The following is an 18,823-nucleotide window of genomic DNA, read 5'->3' as shown; positions in this document are numbered from 1 at the left end:
AATGAAAATAGTTGTGTTTATTTTGACGTTTTACATGAGAGTGGCTGAGCAGTTGAAGGTCATTGCTTGGCTACATAATTCACATTTAGTTCACATGTGCCTGCCTCGCTATAGAATACCAAGAACCATATCTTCAAGCTCTACGCCATCCTGCTGGACCAACTCTGCACGATTCATCTGCTAAACCACAGTTCAAAATAGTGAAAGCAGGCCACTGCACAGAGACAGTATTGATTGGTACCTAGCCATGGTATTAAACATATGCAAGCCATATGAGAGAGAGAGAGAGGGATCCTCCTTATCCGTCTCATCCTCATGAGAGAGGAAGAGTAGTCTGTAGAATACCTCATGTGTCTGATCTGTTGCACTCTCCTTCACCCTACAGATGTAGGATCTTAATTTGAGCCAGTTTGCTACAACAGGAAAATAATCCTGCAGCAACAGGACATTTGAATTATTATGTGGATTATAATTCATGGGCAGTTTTTGTAGGGGTTGATGTGTTTTTTTGTTAGGGCAAATTCAGTCTGACATTTTAAAGTGGAAGTTACAAACTTAAGAAGCCTTTTTAAACCTTGAATACACTACAAGTTTGCATTTCCTGCTGGGCAGGGAAATGATCAGCAACAAAAGAATGATCAAATTAAGATCCTAGATCTGTATCTTCCTCCTCTGCTTCCTCATCCCTCCCCCTCCTCCTCATCTGTCTGAACCCAGCTCCAGGGATGAAACATGCACACAGATGTTTTATTTATGTTGGAGAATCCATCTCTCTCCCTCTCTCCCTGTGTCTGTCTTTCTGTGTGTGTGACTGAGTGTGAAATACATGCTAAACAGTACATCTGAGGAGTCCCCTCCCCTGTAGGGTGTAGAGTACAGGTGTCAGAGTACAGCATCGCCCCCTCCCTCCCCACCCTCTCCCTCTTTCCTCCCTCATACTGTGATGACAGCTTCCTCTCCTCCCTCTCGCTGACTCTTCTAGACTGAGACTCATCTGAACTGGCCTCCTGGCCTGCTACTCTGCTCCAGTCTCAGGAGCTTTACTGTTATTTCCACTGGGAGTCACAACTGACTAGTATGCTCTTCTATCATTGTTGCCCTTCTTAGTAGCAGCTGTACTAGTTGTATTCGTTTTAGTGGTGGTATTTGTTCCGAAGCCACAATCATTGCCATTCCCAAACAGTAATTACGATAATAATCAGTGGGCCTAAGGACCAGTAATCTGATAGCAGATGCTATTGTTGTGCCACTGGGCACCTGGTGCCTCCAACCCACCGGTAATCATAGAGCTCAGGTGCAGGAGATTTCTCCTCGTAGAAATGCCTCCTCTCCATCCCATTTTAACCCTTTCACATGCCTAGCACAGCTCCATGGGGGCCTCAAGTTCACAATTTGACCCTCTGGTCACCTCCAAAACACATTTGTAGACACTTCCATCGGCATCCAACCAACCCGTAGCCACTTGCAAACTCCAGTTCCCTTGGCAGCACCCCCGGCCTCCCTTCTCCCCTCTGTCAGCCTGCCCTAGAGCAATCACCCTGTCTCCCGGACCCTCCGTCTCTCTGTCCGTCCGTCAGTCAAACCAGTCAGTCCGTTCCGCTCGGAGGGTGTTCTGTACTCTCCTATTCGTTTGTTTGTTTGGCAGAGAGAGAGAAAGACATAAAGAGCGGGAGAGAAAGAGAAAGGGAGAAACAGTTATAGAGAGAGATAGAGGGGAAGAGAGAGAGAGAGAGAGAGCGAGAGAGGCGGGAAGAGAGAAAAAAAAGAGAGAGAGAGGCGGGAAGAGAGAAAAAAAAGAGGGAGAGAGAGAGAGAGCTAGCCGCTTCTCGTCATGCTGTTTTCATCTCCATTGGCTGTCGGACATCACCTGGGCGGGAACACTCAGACCTGCTCCTAATTGACGCTAGTCGCTTGGAAGACAGGAGGAGGAGGAGGAAGCAGCTTTAATAAATCATACTGATGTTGTTCCGCCTGTCAGTCATCCCCTATCAGTTGTCAAAAGTGAGAATAAAACTTTACTGTATAGTTTCAAGTAAACTGAGTATCATGTAAGTTCTATGCTTCTACAGTGTGATGATGTGTAGTACATTTCATATCCACTGGGTAATATCCAATGATATTCCCAATCAAAACCAATCCAGCACATACTGTAGTCGAATAGGGTTTGTCATACACAACAGTACGTAACCAAAGAGAATACGAGGAACACACACACCCATCGGTCCAGAGAAGTAACAGTTTGTGGCAGTTTAAAACACGCACACCAATCGAACCAGCAGTGTGGTTTCTCCCTGCCCCCCGCCTGGGACTGATTGGACAGTAAAGGGGAACATTAAAAGACAGTCACGCCTATAGACATGTATTGATCACCGCTGTCCGCATGCTGGAGAGACAGAAGAGGAACTTCACACAAAGACTCGCTCAACAGCCGGTTTGTGTTTGTAGCAGTTTGTTGATGTGCATAGCTGTGCATATGTAGCTAATGGATAGACATGGATTTCACCCTTTAGAAGTTTCTGTTTTTTTTTTTTTTTTTTTTTTTTACCTTTATTTAACTAGGCAAGTCAGTTAAGAACAAATTCTTATTTTCAATGACGGCCTAGGAACAGTGGGTTAACTGCCTGTTCAGGGGCAGAACGACAGATTTGTACCTTGTCAGTTCGGGGATTTGAACTTGCAACCTTCCGGTTACTAGTCCAACGCTCTAACCACTAGGCTACGCTGCCGCCCCGAAGACTATGTCTATGACTATGACTATGACTATGACTATGTCTTCATCATAAATTCATCATTAATACAACAGTGCGCGTGCATTCTTCTCTCTGATAGCTAGTTGTATTAGGCTAACACGGTATGAGGAAGCCTGCACTTAAAGGACTCCAGTCGTTAGTCATGTGAAAGCTTGTTCAACTGTCAGAGAGAATTACTATCTATCTCAATGCATGTCAGAGCTCTCATCTCCCAGGTGACACATTTCTCAATGTTCCGGACATCTTCCCCCTCCCGCCTCGTGTCTCCGGCCCTCCCTGTCACACTGTCCCATTGTGCCCACCTCTATCGCCACCCCCCGCCACTTCTGCCCACTACACCTCTCTGACAGCATGCCACCGTACAGATCCTGCATGTTAATTAATGCCCGCCTGCACCGTCCTCCTCCTCGTCCCTGGTCCCTTGTGTGCTGCTCTACCCTACACACACACACTCACTCACGCACACACACTCCGAGGCCAGTTATCAGCGGCCCGGCAGCGGAGCGGAGGGAGGATGTAATTTCACTGGAGTGGAATGTGACAGCTTGACCTTCTCCTCTCTCCAGGGCCCCATCCTCATCACCATAGATACCTGGCTCCGCCGGGCACCGCGCCGCACCCGTATAGCCATATTATTATCAACACCATCAACCATCACTACTATACTCCCCCTCCGATATCAAACAAATCGCGGTTGAACTCATTTGCCCATCATCGTCAAGAGGAGCCCAAACACAACTCCACCATGGTGACCTCTCTAGCCGTCGCAGAGAGCCATTATGCCCTGTGGAGTTTCATCGAGCGTGGTTTAGACTAACTCAACTCTGTCCCGGGTGAGGCTTGCTGTGGATGTTGATGATGTTGCGTCGAGTGTTTGGTCTCATACAATCTGACGCCTGGTTCTGGGTGCTTGTGTAGTGTAGTGCATATGCCTTGACTCACATTCTGACTGAGCAGCGCTCCTCTGCGAAGACACTGATCTCACTAGCAGTCCTGTTTCATAGTGCTCTCTATCTCCCGCTGAAGGGCAATGGGCTGTGTCATGGCTGGGGAATCTAAAGCAGAGAGCCAGCCTCTCTCGTTAGCCCTGGCTATCTCATGCCTGTGTGGGCTACATGGTTGGCACGGTGGTTGGCATGTGGTTGGCAGGGCTAGTAGGCTGGTACAGCTGCCCTCCATACCCACAGTCTGCCATGAGAACTGGGGGTCCATGGCCACTGTGGTTTATACACTACACTCAAGGACACCTTGGCTAGCCGTGCTCGTCCCTGGAACCTCTACTGAGCAGCTGAGGGACGGAGGAGACTCTTCTCTAGCACCGGAGTCGGTGGAGGAAATGCACTTGATTCCAAACTCCTCTTGTGGCTTCTGACGTTCTGTGTGTACCCCGTATAGGCTATCTGCTCCTAGCACACTTCACCATCACCCTCTCTCTGTTCACACCAATAACATCCTCTTCAACTCACCGCCAGTCTGCCTGCCCGCCTCACCACCACCACAAGAGTACAGAGAGAAGGAGGGTCGAAGAGCAACAAGATGGAGGTAGAGAGAGGACAGTCAGAGATGGAGACACCGATTGGGCAGAACGAGGAAGGATGGAAGGAGGGAGGTGAGCAGAGCAGAGAGAGGGAGAGATGGAGGAAGGGGTAGAGGGAAAGCAAGGGAGCGATTGAATGGTGTAATTAAGTTCCTGATAGCACTCTGGGTGCTTTGGCCAGGCTCCAGTAGAGCTTAGCACTACACCAAGGCTCTTCAGCCTGCTCTCCTCTCCTGCTTTTAGAGGAACACACACACACATGAAGTTAAACACACTCACAACGCACCAACACACAGACACATGGTTTCGAGCTCACTCTGTCACGCACAAACACACAAACACACGAACACATAAACTCAGTCCATGTAAATTTGAACACACAGCGCTGGCAGGCTCCACAACATTGCACTAAGGCAAAAGACGAAAGACACAAAGGAGAGAGAGAAGCGACAAATGAATATGAGCAACTGTCACTCAGATCAGGCACACTCACAGCTGCAATGGCATGCACATACACACATTACACACACACTGCTGCAATGACATAGATACATTACACACACACTGCTGCAATGACATACACACATTACACACACACTGCTGCTGCAATGACATACACACATTACATACACACTGCTGCAATGACATACACACATTACACACACACTGCTGCAATGACATACACACATTACACACACACTGCTGCAATGACATAGATACATTACACACACACTGCTGCAATGACATACACATACACACATTACACACACACATTACACACACTGCTGCAATGACATACACACATTACACACACACACTGCTGCAATGACATACACACATTACACACACACACTGCTGCAATGACATACACATACACACATTACACACACACTGCCATGATCTATTTTATACAAGCACGCATACACATTGCATATCATTCACTCCTTCTAAAACTCCACAGAAATATCCCCCCCTACATACACACACCCTCTCTCTCACACACGCACACACGCACACGCACACACACACACGCACACACAGACACGCACGCACACACACGCACGCACACACACACACACACACACACACACAGCAGCCAGTTTCCCTCCAAGCTTATCTTTAATAGCTTCAAGTCCTCTGCTGCCTCCCCCTCTCTGTACAGTCTGTCTGATGTGGTAGTTTTATAAAAGCTGCTGCTGGCTGGCTGGCTGGCTGGCTGGCAGCAGAATCACTCCTCTCTTATCAGCATGTGTGTGTGTGTATCCATCTCTCTCTCTCTTCTCCCTTTCTCACTCTCTCTTTCTCACTCTCTTTCTCTCTCTCTTTCTCTCGTGCACTCTCTCTTTCTCTTCCTCTCCCCTTCTCTCTCTACCTCTCCCTTTTCTCTGTAACCAAGCAGGGCCTTGTCACTATTCTGCTGCGTGACAATACTGACATTCCATTAGGGTGACATTTTTCCATCAATTTAAGGGTCAGGGTTCAACCCAGGTGGCCATGAAGTGTTGGACTACACAGGGGTGGAGTATCGTGCTCCAAATCGTGCTCCGTTATTGTATTTTTCCCCGTTTAGCCACTCAATTGGATGTCTGGTGTGGCTGTAAATGTGTGATTGATACATATAAATGATCACCTTGATCTGGCTCCTCCCTCCATCAGGGAGAGTGACATTACTCTTGTAGTCGTTTCACAAAGCCGTTATCGCGGAACCGTTATCTAAGAGACAATATGCGCTGTTAAAATAACACCAGCTTATTTTCCCATTTGCGCTGTCCGCTCAGGTTTAACGTCGGCCAGCTGAGCAAGAAATAAAGAGCGAGAGAGCGAGAGAGAGGGGGGGGGTGCAAGCAACCCCTCATCTCTCCATTTCCCCTTCCCTCGCCTCCTTCGGGCCACGCAGAGCAGCAGATCAATTTGGGTTTTAATTGAGGAGCATGTGTATCATGTTTCCTTAGTTGTAGTAGTTGGGATCTGTTGGGATTTGTCCCGAGGAAGAAACGGATCGCAAAGAGAGAGCGACGGAGACTGGGAAATAGGACAGAATATATAGCAGGCGCTTATTTTAGTTGTGTTTGTTTAAACTCCCGGAGCGGGGCATATGATGCTTGTGCGTCGTTGCATGCACTTATTTTCTGGGGATACCGCGTAATATTTACGCGCTGTGAAACACCGAGCTGGAGCGACGTCTATTCGGTCCTGGACGCACGATGCTGATCGGTAAGTCTCGAGTTTTTTGCATTTTATTCAGAAACCGCGCTGATGTGGCTTCGAGGGTCCGCTGTCCGTTCTTTCGTTTCTGGAGACGTGTAGCCCACGCGTCGGGCGCCTAGAACACCCGACTCAAGCACTGGTCGGTTTAGCCTTTTTAAACATACGTGAATAGTATATAAATTATGACAATGTTTTATATAAATATAGCTTTGTAAGTTGTACGCACTAGCGGCAAGACCAGTGCGCCGTTGAATTCTCAAATATGTACGAGGGACAGTCAAATTCAGACGCAGATTAATGTGCAGTGTTGGGTGGAAACTGTAGACTATGGAATTTATTTGTTTGTACACAAGTGTAATATTTGTCTTGCCAGACCATTGGAAGTGTAGGATACCGCAGCGACCCGAAGTTGCGCACAATGACCCCGTAAAATCTCTTTCAAGTTAGAAGTTGTGGATTATCGGTGACGTTAAACCTGCATCATATTTATTCCTTCTATTAACAGTTCAAATGTGAGTTTTCTTTCAAATTTGACATGCCATCGAAAGTAGACTACCGGTCCTTTTTGAGACAAAATCTTAGGCTACCGCAGAATGAATCCCCTTTTTGGAACGATGAGATCTTCATATTTGAACATTTCTCATGTGATTTATCTTCAAGGACGAATCCAGTGTATACCAAACTTTATATTCAACAAATATTCATGTATCTGCTGTTTTGATGTTGAGCTTGAATTGATCTCTCCTCACCTTGCCGGGTGCGAAGGCTATCGGTCTCATACCTGTGAAAGCTTGAATTAAATATTTACAGAAAGCGCTCCGCTAATGCATTTAAAAAACCACGCGGCTCCTTGTTGGTTAACTCTAATAACGTCATTATTCATGTTAGACCTTAGAAACGAAATCTGAAAGTGAATGATTGCCTTATTAAAACACGGTCCTCTCCGGGATTCTGCTTCTTCAACGACTCACAGTCGCTTCGACTATAGACCCCCCCCCCCCCCCCCCCCCCTATACTGTTGTGGTATAGGCTATTGCAATAGGTTAATCAATTTCGTTTATAGTGTCAATAATAATTCATGGACATCTTACATTTTGTAATTTAAGATATAGATTTAATATATATTTATCTATTGTCTGCATAGTATTGAGGATTTTTACTTTGAGAAAGACTAACAGGCTACTAAATAGACAGCACATCATTGATCAACACACACTGGCCAATTTGCATTGTGAGGTATCACACCATTAAGCAATCACTAAATCCTATTATAGAAACTGATCAGCCATGACCTACATAGCAGCCACCTGCCCTCTATACATAGGAACCACCTGCCCTCTATACATAGGAACCACCTGCCCTCTATACATAGGAACCACCTGCCCTCTATACATAGGAACCACCTGCCCTCTATACATAGGAACCACCTGCCCTCTATACATAGGAACCACCTGCCCTCTATACATAGGAACCAAGGAGATAATGATGACAATATGAATAGAATGTGCAATAGATAGCTTATATAGTATAGGCCTATTTTATACAAGTATTTCTGATTTATTTTCCTTATAGGCCAAGGTTACAGGAACATTGCAGCAACCTTGATTGTTCGTCTTACGGCTCTCCTCTGGATCTCATCACGGTTGCCTCTGAGAAACTGAAACAAGATTTATGACCCTATATGTCCACTCTAAAACGTAGGACTTGGCCGTTTGCTCTAAACTTGATCCTGCAACCCATGACAATGTTGAGGCAGTCTGTGTATTGGCAGTGGGGTTGAGAGCGGTGTGAGAGAGAGGACAGACAGATGTACTGTATGGCCGAGTACACTGCAGTGCTATAGGCTACACTGCCTTGTAGAACTATGGCCACTGACCTAACACTGCTCTGCTGCCATTTTACTGCCCTGACAGAGTCACTACAGGAATGTATGTGTCCTATATGACATCAACTCTGTCTCTGCATGTATCAGGCATGGAGCACATCTTTCCAACAGAGAGAGAGAGACAGAGTGAGAGAGACACATACACACACACACTGACAAACACACACACACACACACACACACACACACACACACACACACACACACACACACACACACACACACACACACACACACACACACACACACACACACACACACACACACACACACACACACACACACACACACACACACACACACACACACAGGGCCCCCTCCAGGGATGATGGATCTGTCTCTAACTGAGATTGCGGGGTGCTTACAGATCCCAGAGCTAGCTCTTAAAATGGCTTCGGTAAAACGCGCTGATGACTCCTGCAAATGGTTTCCATTAGCATTTCTCCAGATCTTTCTTCCTGTTCGTAATGCCTTCCTGGCAGGCCTACAGGGGAGACAGATGCATGTGGAGCACAAAGCTGCCAAGGAGATGTAGGGTGGAGAATTTAGGAGGTCTATTTTACTCTTCTGTTCTCACCTAGACCCTCACCCTCTAGCATCGGTCAAGTCATAAACTGAAATCACCCCACCCATCAGACTGTGGTGCATAAAAACACAGGCACTTTTCAGACACAGTTTGGTGGGGCACAGCGTGATCTCACGCCCGCACGCTCACACACACACACGCACACGCACACGCACACACACACACACACACACACACACACACACACACACACACACACACACACACACACACACACACACACACACACACACACACACACACACACACACACAGTTCCTTGTGGATATACTGACTGTCCAATGACATCACCATGGTCTTGTGTGAGTGAGGAAAGGTTTGTGGTCTGACTGTCACTGTGTGGCTGTAAGGGGGGGTGACCTTGCTTCTAACAACTGACCCTCACCCCACCCCATACCTGTTCTCCCAACTTACCCCCAGGCTGCAGAAGGCCTGATTATAGCCCTGCCTGTCAGTGCCTTTGGGAGGAGACTCTTTCCTTTCTTCTCCTCGGCCGCTCTTATCTGTGGGATCAGGGAAACGGGAGGGAGCTGAAAGGACAGGGTTCATTTGTGGTGAACAGAGGCCCAGACCGGGGCTAGGCCAGACTAGGGGTAATTACAGGGGGTAGGGTTACCCTCTAGATGGATAGATGGGTGGGTGGGTGGGTTGGATAGATAGATAGATAGATAGATAGATAGATAGATAGATAGATAGATAGATAGATAGATTTGGTCACACCCTGAATGACGGGGTTGTGAACAGACCATAAACATGCTCATATTTACATCATGTCTTTAAAATGGATGCCTGAGCCAAAACAAATTGTATTTGTCACGTGCCGAATACAACAGGTGTATTCGAAACTTACAGTGAAATGCTGACTTACAAGCCCTTAACCAACAATGCAGTTTTAAGAAAATACCGGGAAAAAAGTAAGCGATAAGAATAACAAATAATTAAAGAGCAGCAGTAAATAGCAATAGCGGGTATATATACAGAGTCAATGTGTCGAAGTGCCCCCTGCACAAATCCATGTCGTTTTCACTGTTATTGTAATCCACAGTACACCCATTTTACATTTACATTTGAGTCATTTAGCAGATGCTCTGGTCCAGAATGACTTACAGTTGGTGCATTCATAAGTGCATTTAAAAGCCTTGTGTTATGAATGTGCTTTACACAATCATGGCTATAGACAGTGATACGATCTGTGATGGACACTTCCAGGCATGGGCTACTTCTGTTCCGTAGTCCAGTCCATTCTGCTGTATTGAGGCCATTCTGTTCCCAGGCAGGCGGTGTGGAAGGCCAGTCTGTCTGTAGCGTTGGGTAATTGCATGGCTGTTTGATGTCCCCAGGTGTTCATGGTGTAAACTGGAGCTAATTAAAAGGCTGAAGAAACAAAAAACGAGTTTGTCTGAATGCCATAGTTCACTTCTCACCAACTTCCCTCTCCGAGCTCTCACATCGTCATACTCCACATACTAACATCACAGGGTATGTGACATGGTATTTGTGGCATGTATGGCTGTGTCCGTAATTGTGTGTCTATGTCTTTGAGACTGTCAGTATGTTTGAGAGTGTGTGTTTGCTGCTCCTGGACAGGGAAAGAGACAGAGACATGGACAGAGGCAGATATTGGGAGAGAGACAGGGACATGGACAGAGGCAGAGACAGAGACAGAGACAGGGGCATGGACAGAGGTAGAGGCAGAGACAGGGACAGAGACAGAGACAGAGACAGAGACAGAGGCAGAAGCAGAGACATGGACAGAGACAGAGACATGGACAGAGACATGGACAGAGACATGGACAGAGACATGGACAGAGACAGGGACAGAGACATGGACATGGACAGAGACAGAGGTAGAGGCAGAGACAGGGCCATGGACAGAGGCAGAGGTAGAGGCAGAGACAGGGCCATGGACAGAGGCAGAGGTAGAGGCAGAGACAGGGCCATGGACAGAGGCAGAGGTAGAGGCAGAGACAGGGCCATGGACAGAGACAGAGGTAGAGGCAGAGACAGGGCCATGGACAGAGACATGAACAGAGGCAGTGGCAGTGGCAGCTCTCCAACTGTCCAGCTCATTGTGACTTAAGGACCCCAATAGGATAGAAGAACATAACGTGTGTGTGTGTGTGTGTGTGTGTGTGTGTGTGTGTGTGTGTGTGTGTGTGTGTGTGTGTGTGTGTGTGTGTGTGTGTGTGTGTGTGTGTGTGTGTGTGTGTGTGTGTGTGTGTGTGTGTGTGTGCGCGCGTGTGTGTAGGAGGGTTGGGAGATCAGGAGGTGGAATAGCATAGAGGGTGAGGTAGGATGTTTCCGACTATAGTTTGTCTCTCTGTGTGTATAGTGTGCTGGCCCTACAAGGCAGGTGAAGTTGGGTTAAATTAATTTCCTTTGAAAATTATATTTTCCCTAACCCTTACCATAACCCTAACCCTAATTCTAACCCTATGTCCTAAACCTAACCCCTTACCCTAATTGTAACCCTAACCCTAAACCCTAAGCTTAAATAGCCTTTGTCCTCGTGGGGATGTGGGAAATGTCCCTCGAGGGAGAATGTTCCTTCTTTTACTATCCTTGTGGAGACTTTTGGGGATTTTAGGTCCCCACAAGGATAGAAGAACCAACCAATACACACACACTTTATCTCTCTCACTCAAACACACACATAAACGTGGCTATCCTACCTCCCTCACCCCAGGGGCCTTGCCCTGCTCTGTATGCCTCATGGTTGTGTATGGACAGGGGGTGAGCTGGGTAGGAGCTGAATCCCAACTCCCTTTATCCAGTTAGAGCCCCCAGGTCCAGGTGCTGCGTCTCTTTGTCATCCCGCCTAACACGACACGGAGTTACTTACCTTGTTAGTCCCAGCAGAGATGCATGCTGGGTGATGTTTACCTATGCTCTGATGGATCTGGGGGGATGGGGGTGGGCTTAACGGGTTGTATAGTTGAGTCAACTAATGATGGCCCTGCAGGGCTTTAAAGCCGGGCCATGTTCCCTCCCTATTGTTCTCTTCTTATTGAGTGTGTTTCTTAGTGATGTTTAGTGCGTCATACATCTGTATGTGCCCTTGAGTGTGCTTTTGTGTGTGTGTGTGTGTGTGTGTGTGTGTGTCAGCCCCTCTGGCCCGGTTCCACTGCGGGGCTCTGCCACAGTGTGTGAGTGACAGTCATTACAGTGAAGTGACAGTGTGGGCTTGATTGGCCTGCCTGCTGAAGTGATGTGATGACGACTGTGTGTTAGGTGCTGGGGGAGGCTGGGGGGAGGGCTTATGGGAGGCATATGGGGAGCCCAGCAGGTGATCTGACAACATTAAAAATGTTTCCTGGAACAACGGTGCTGAATGCTGAACACCAAAGGCACTCCACTTAGCCCCTAATTCTCCAAGGCTAAAAATGATAAACAACTCAGCCTCTTACTGTGTGTGTGTCGTGCATATAGGCTACGTTTTCATTTGCGTTGCCTGACCTCTTGTCAGCTGCCGTCTCCTGGAGGCAGCTTGCTCTTTTAAAGTGAAGAGGGTGACTCGTCCTCCACTTGACTTTGAGACCTTTAGTTAGAGGAGGAACAGAGAGGACAGACCTTAACGAGAGAGAGAGAGAGACTCATTCTTTACCAATGTGTTTCTTGGTCATCACACCAGGCAATCTAACTTCCTCGACCCTTAATGGAATGGGTCGTGCCATCAAAACCAGGGAGGTCAGCCATCACAACCATGTGGGTATCTCTCAGGCACTGACCTGGAATACTCCGGGGTCCACTGCACAAAATAGAGTGCAGCTTGTGTGTAAATGATGGTAGCTACCAGTATGCACAGACACTGGATATGTCCCAAATTGCATCCTATTCCCAATATAGTGCACTACTTTTGGCCAGAGCCTAATGGTCCCTGGTCAAAAGTAGTGCATTACATAGGGAATAGGGTGCCGTTTGGGACACAGGCACTGGTGGATCTGTTAGCTTTGTTTGCCGTTTGACTGCTCACCTCAGCTTGCCTGTACTGGCTCTGTAATCTCAGGGGTATTTATTTAACAGCCCGCTGCGCACTGGATTAATTAGACCTGCAGTGAATTAAATGTTCTGCCCTGGTCCTCTACCTACACACACTACCCAGCAAGCGCACAATGTTCTGCCCTGGTCCTCTACCCACACCACACTACCCAGCTAGCGCACAATGTTCTGCCCTGGTCCTCTATCCACACACACTACCCAGCTAGCGCACAATGTTCTGCCCTGGTCCTCTATCCACACACACTACCCAGCTAGCGCACAATGTTCTGCCCTGGTCCTCTACCCACACACACTACCCAGCTAGCGCACAATGTTCTGCCCTGGTCCTCTACCCACACACACTACCCAGCTAGCGCACAATGTTCTGCCCTGGTCCTCTACCCACACACACTACCCAGCTAGCGCACAATGTTCTGCCCTGGTCCTCTACCCACACACACTACCCAGCTAGCGCACAATGTTCTGCCCTGGTCCTTTACCCACACCACACTACCCAGCTAGCGCACAATGTTCTGCCCTGGTCCTCTACCCACACACACTACCCAGCTAGCGCACAATGTTCTGCCCTGGTCCTCTATCCACACACACTACCCAGCTAGCGCACAATGTTCTGCCCTGGTTCTCTACCCACACCACACTACCCAGCTAGCGCACAATGTTTTGCCCTGGCCCTCTACCCACACACACTACCCAGCTAGCGCACAATGTTCTGCCCTGGTCCTCTACCCACACACACTACCCAGCTAGCGCACAATGTTTTGCCCTGGCCCTCTACCCACACACACTACCCAGCTAGCGCACAATGTTTTGCCCTGGCCCTCTACCCACACACACTACCCAGCTAGCGCAGAATGTTCTTTGAACCATATGCTTCTTAGAGCTTGGTGAGAGCATGGTTGTCCTATGGTTATTTTGCGTACAACCTTCTTCCCACAATGTTCTGGGAATGGTGCCAGGATTTCCAGCTAGCACATAACGTTCTGAGAACCATATAATCCTTATTTGGAAATGTCAGTATTTCGGGAGAGTTTTTTCTGCACGTTTCCTTATGGTTCTATTTCAAGTCACGTTCTCAAAACATTAAGAGAACTTTCCATAAAAACCACAAGAAAACATCACTCAAGTTCAAAGAATGTTATTTCAAAACATATAGATTCCGTTCTCAGCATGAGCAAAACTCTGTCCTCTATCTTGTTAAATGTGTTCAGGTGTGTTGGCCGCGCCCACACACCTGATCTTAACGAATGCTTGTTTCCTTTGAAATGGGGTCTGTTTGAATAGACTCAAATGAACAGCTTTGTATGAGTTAAAAAAAACATTTTAGCTCCATCCTGGTGGCGCAGTGGACTAAATCCATGGATAGAGAACAGACGATCATAGGTTCAAATCTCACTGACTCTGGGTTACAATAAAAAATAAAATGAGTTTGCATGATTAATGCCTAAGCAAATTAATTTCTATCTATGCTTGGAGTTCAAAACAGTTAACCTAAGCTAACAGTGTTATTAAAAGTCTTATTGAAACATGTTCTCGTTTGGTTATTTAACGGTAATTAAATATAATTTCCATTCTCAGAGCGTTAATTAAACAAACCTCACAAGAAAGCTTACAGGAAACCATAGTGAAACGTTCTCAAATTCCCTGCAACTTAAACATTTGTGTTCCCAGAACAGGCCAAGTTTTCACTTCCATTCTCAGAACTTTTTTTTACAAATTCAGTTCTACCGGTCAGGAAACCTACGGCTTTGTTCCCAGAACCAATGGGAATCCTCAAAAACGTACGTTCCCTTAACTTACACCGAACCAAACGTGTTAGCCGGGAAACGTCCTCATTCTGATATACACACGCACACACTCATACACACATGCATAGACAGTACATAGAGGTTTATCAACCTTGCTATCATACTGTTTCAACCCAGGTAAAATAGAGTCCTACTGCAGTGCTATTAGACAGGGAGTCAGTGTGAGTTTTAAAAAACTGTTTTGTGTCTCAATCTCAGCCGGAGGTTAAAATTAAGAAGAGAGAAAGAGGGAACAGAGACAATCGTCCAGATGGGCGGGGGGGAGAAAATGTGTACTGTAGAGAAGAGAGGAGTTTGGATATACGGTAGGCTCTCGTTGTGATGGGCATTTTTCCCTTGTTATTATTTAGCTATATAAATAGCAATAGAAAGAGCCTAGATCAGCCACTGTAAGGCTGAGGCGAATGTCGTTCCTCGGAGTTCCTCCACCTTCTTTCTATACCTCTCAGGTCTGGAGAGCCTGGTGACTCAACGGCGTTGAAAAGGCCTCATGACGACATGGAGACTAGTGTTGGAATTCTATTATTCCTCCTGAGCAACCAGTCCCTCACTCTCAACACTCTTTATGTATCTTTCCTCCTGTCTCTCTCTCTCTCTCTTTCTGTCTGTCTCTCATCTCCACCCTGTAGCCCTTCCCCTCTATCTCCAACATCTCCTCTATCTCTCTCCAAGCCACTCTCTCTCTCTCTCTGGCCCTCATAGCCGTGGGAAGTAGTTTGGGGTGGGCGTGCTCCGATTTCTTTTAGACGACGGGGGTGGGAGGGCCTGGACAAATATTTTTGCCCGCGCTGGTGCTGCAGATGGCTATATCGGCCCACTAATACAGGACTATTAAAGGTGCATTGCATTACTTTTGTGAAGAAAAATTATTTTTTTTTGTATTAATCTAAATGTTTTATTCCTATTTTTCAGGGGGTCCTGCAGCCCTCACAGCACCCCTACTTCCCGTGGCTATGCTCCCCCTCCCATTTTCTCCCCCTCTCTTGCACAGTGAGGGGCTCAGAGGGAACATCCAGTCTCTGTGTATGCTGATTTCTGCAGTGCTGGCTGCCATTCTGCACATTAGCGTGTGACAATGGTTCTCTTTGAAGTGGGTTATCTTAGTGCCTAGCGTGGCTCCCAGCCTCCCAGACCAGCCCAGCGCTGCTGTCTGCCTGCTGCAGAGATGTGCCAGCCAACTCACTATGCAGACAGGGCCAGCTGTTAGCCTGGGCACTGGCAGACAACGCACTGTACACACACACACACACACACACACACACACACACACACACACACACACACACACACACACACACACACACACACACACACACACACACACACCTCATGTGCACTCTAAACAATCACACAACTTCTACACATGCGTTACACACATACAACCCACACACATACCCATTTTACATCTGCGCTACACACATCCTCAACACAGGGACACACACACATTCTGTGCCAGATAAGAGCCACTCCCATCCATCAGTTCCTTTATCAACACTCCACCCATCTCTCTCTCTCTCTCTCTCTCTCTTTCTCTCTCTCTCCCCACCCCTCTCTCTCTCCCCACCTCTCTCTCCCCTACCTCTATGTCTCCCAACCCCTCTCCCCCTCCCCACCCCTCTCCCCCTCCCCACCTCTCTCTCCCCACCCCTCTCTCTCTCCCCACCCCTCTCTTCCCACCCCACTGTCTCTCTCCAACCCTCTCTCTCCCCACCTCTGTCTCTCTCTCCACATCTCTCTCCCCACCCCTCTCTCTCTCCACCTCTCTCTCTTGCTCTCTCTCTCCCCACCACTCTCTCTCTCCCCACCTCTCTCTCCCCTACCTCTGTCTCCCCACCCCTCTCCCCCTCCCCACCTCTCTCTCCCCACCCCTCTCTTCCCACCCCTCTCTCTCCACCCTCTGTCTCTCTCCAGCCCTCTCTCTCCCCACCTCTCTCTCTCTCCCCACCCCTCTCTCTCTCCACCTCTCTCTCACCACCCCTCTCTCCCCACTTCTCTCTCTCTCTTACACTCTCTCTCCCCACCTCTCTCTCCCCCACTTCTATTTCTCCCCACCCCTCTCTCTCTCCCTACCCCTCTCTCACTACCTCTCTCTCTCCCCACCTCTCTCTCCCCCACCTCTATTTCTCCCCACCCCTCTCTCTCTCCCCACCTCTCTCTCCCCACCCATCTCTCTCACTACCTCTCTATCTCTCCCCACCCCTCTCTCTCTCCCCACCTCTCTCTCTCTCCCCACCTCTCTCTCCCCCCTACCTCTCTCCCCACCCCTCTCTCTCTCCCCACCTCTCTCTCTCCCCAACTCTCTCTCTCCCCACCTCTCTCTCCCCACCCCTCTCCCCCCACCCCTCTTTCTCTCCCCACCTCTCTCTCTCTCCCCACCCCACCTCTCTCTCCCCACCCCACCTCTCTCTCCCCACCCCTCCCTCTCTCTCCCCACCCCGCCCTCTCTCTCCCTATCTCTCTCTCCCCAGCTCTCTCTCTCCCCACCTCTCTCTCCCCACCCCTCTCTCTCCACCCCTCTGTTTCTCTCCAGCCCTCTCTCTCCCCACCTCTCTCTCTCTCCCCACCCCTCTCTCTCTCCACCTCTCTCTCCCCACCCCTCTCTCTCTCCCCACCCCTCTCTCTCTCCACCTCTCTCTCTTGCTCTCTCTCTCCCCACCCCTCTCTCTCTCCACCTCTCTCTCACCACCCCTCTCTCCCCACTTCTCTCTCTCTCTTACACTCTCTCTCCCCACCTCTCTCTCCCCCACTTCTATTTCTCCCCACCCCTCTCTCTCTCCCTACCCCTCTCTCACTACCTCTCTCTCTCCCCACCTCTCTCTCCCCCACCTCTATTTCTCCCCACCCCTCTCTCCCCACCCATCTCTCTCTCTACCTCTCTATCTCTCCCCACCCCTCTCTCTCTCCCCACCTCTCTCTCTCTCCCCACCTCTCTCTCCCCCCTACCTCTCTCCCCACCCCTCTCTCTCTCCCCACCTCTCTCTCTCCCCAACTCTCTCTCTCCCCACCTCTCTCTCCCCACCCCTCTCCCCCCACCCCTCTTTCTCTCCCCACCTCTCTCTCTCTCCCCACCCCACCTCTCTCTCCCCACCCCACCTCTCTCTCCCCACCCCTCCCTCTCTCTCCCCACCCCGCCCTCTCTCTCCCTATCTCTCTTTCCCCAGCTCTCTCTCTCCCCACCTCTCTCTCCCCACCCCTCTCTCTCCACCCCTCTGTCTCTCTCCAGCCCTCTCTCTCCCCACCTCTCTCTCTCTCCCCACCCCTCTCTCTCTCCACCTCTCTCTCCCCACCCCTCTCTCTCTACCCACCTCTCTCCCCACCCCTCTCTCTCTCCCCATCTCTCTCACTACCTCTCTCTCTCTCCCCACCCCTCTCTCTCTCCCCACCCCTCTATCTCTCCCCACCCCTCTCTCTCCCGACCTCTATCTCTCTCCCCACCTCTCTCTCCCCACCCCACCTCTCTCCCCACCCCTCTCTCTCTCTCCCCACCCCTCTCCCCCATCCCTCTCTCTCTCCCCACCTCTCTCTCCCCACCCCTCTCTCTCTCCCCACCTCTCTCTCTCCCCACCCCACCTCTTCCTCTCTCTCCCCACCCCTCTCTCTCTCCCCACCTCTCTCTCCCCACCTCTCTCTCTCCCCACCTCTCTCTCCCCACCTCTCTCTCCCTATCTCTCTCTCCCCAGCTCTCTCTCTACCCACCTCTCTCTCCCCACCCCTCTCTCTCCACCCCTCTGTCTCTCTCCAGCCCTCTCTCTCCCCACCTCTCTCTCTCTCCCCACCCCTCTCTCTCTCCACCTCTCTCTCCCCACCCCTCTCTCTCTCCCCACCTCTCTCTCCCCACCCCTCTCTCTCTCCCCATCTCTCTCACTACCTCTCTATCTCTCCCCACCCCTCTCTCTCTCCCCACCCCTCTATCTCTCCCCACCCCTCTCTCTCCCCACCTCTCTCTCTCTCCCCACCTCTCTCTCCCCACCCCACCTCTCTCCCCACCCCTCTCTCTCTCTCCCCACCCCTCTCCCCCATCCCTCTCTCTCCCCACCTCTCTCTCCCCACCTC

At 49.3% G+C, this 18,823-nt stretch overlaps 1 protein-coding gene across 3 annotated transcripts in view; it reads left to right on the top strand.

The window, feature by feature from the left end:
- The window catches only part of LOC129829578 (zinc finger protein 385C-like), a 195,741-nt gene that overhangs the window by 109,689 nt on the left and 67,229 nt on the right, over positions 1–18,823 (top strand). Inside the window, exon 1 of one of the 3 annotated variants that reach the window (XM_055891371.1) lies at positions 5,681–6,501. The exons of the other annotated variants lie outside the window; for them this stretch is intronic. Coding sequence (XP_055747346.1) covers positions 6,492–6,501 — 10 coding nt within the window. The 5' untranslated portion in view covers positions 5,681–6,491. Of the gene's footprint in view, positions 1–5,680; positions 6,502–18,823 lie in introns of those variants that run through there. 3 annotated transcript variants of the gene reach the window in all.

The sequence above is a fragment of the Salvelinus fontinalis genome, chromosome 2, assembly GCF_029448725.1.
Source record: "Salvelinus fontinalis isolate EN_2023a chromosome 2, ASM2944872v1, whole genome shotgun sequence".
NCBI classification, from domain to species: Eukaryota; Metazoa; Chordata; class Actinopteri; order Salmoniformes; family Salmonidae; genus Salvelinus; species Salvelinus fontinalis.
This window is presented reverse-complemented; position numbering and strand designations above follow the sequence as displayed.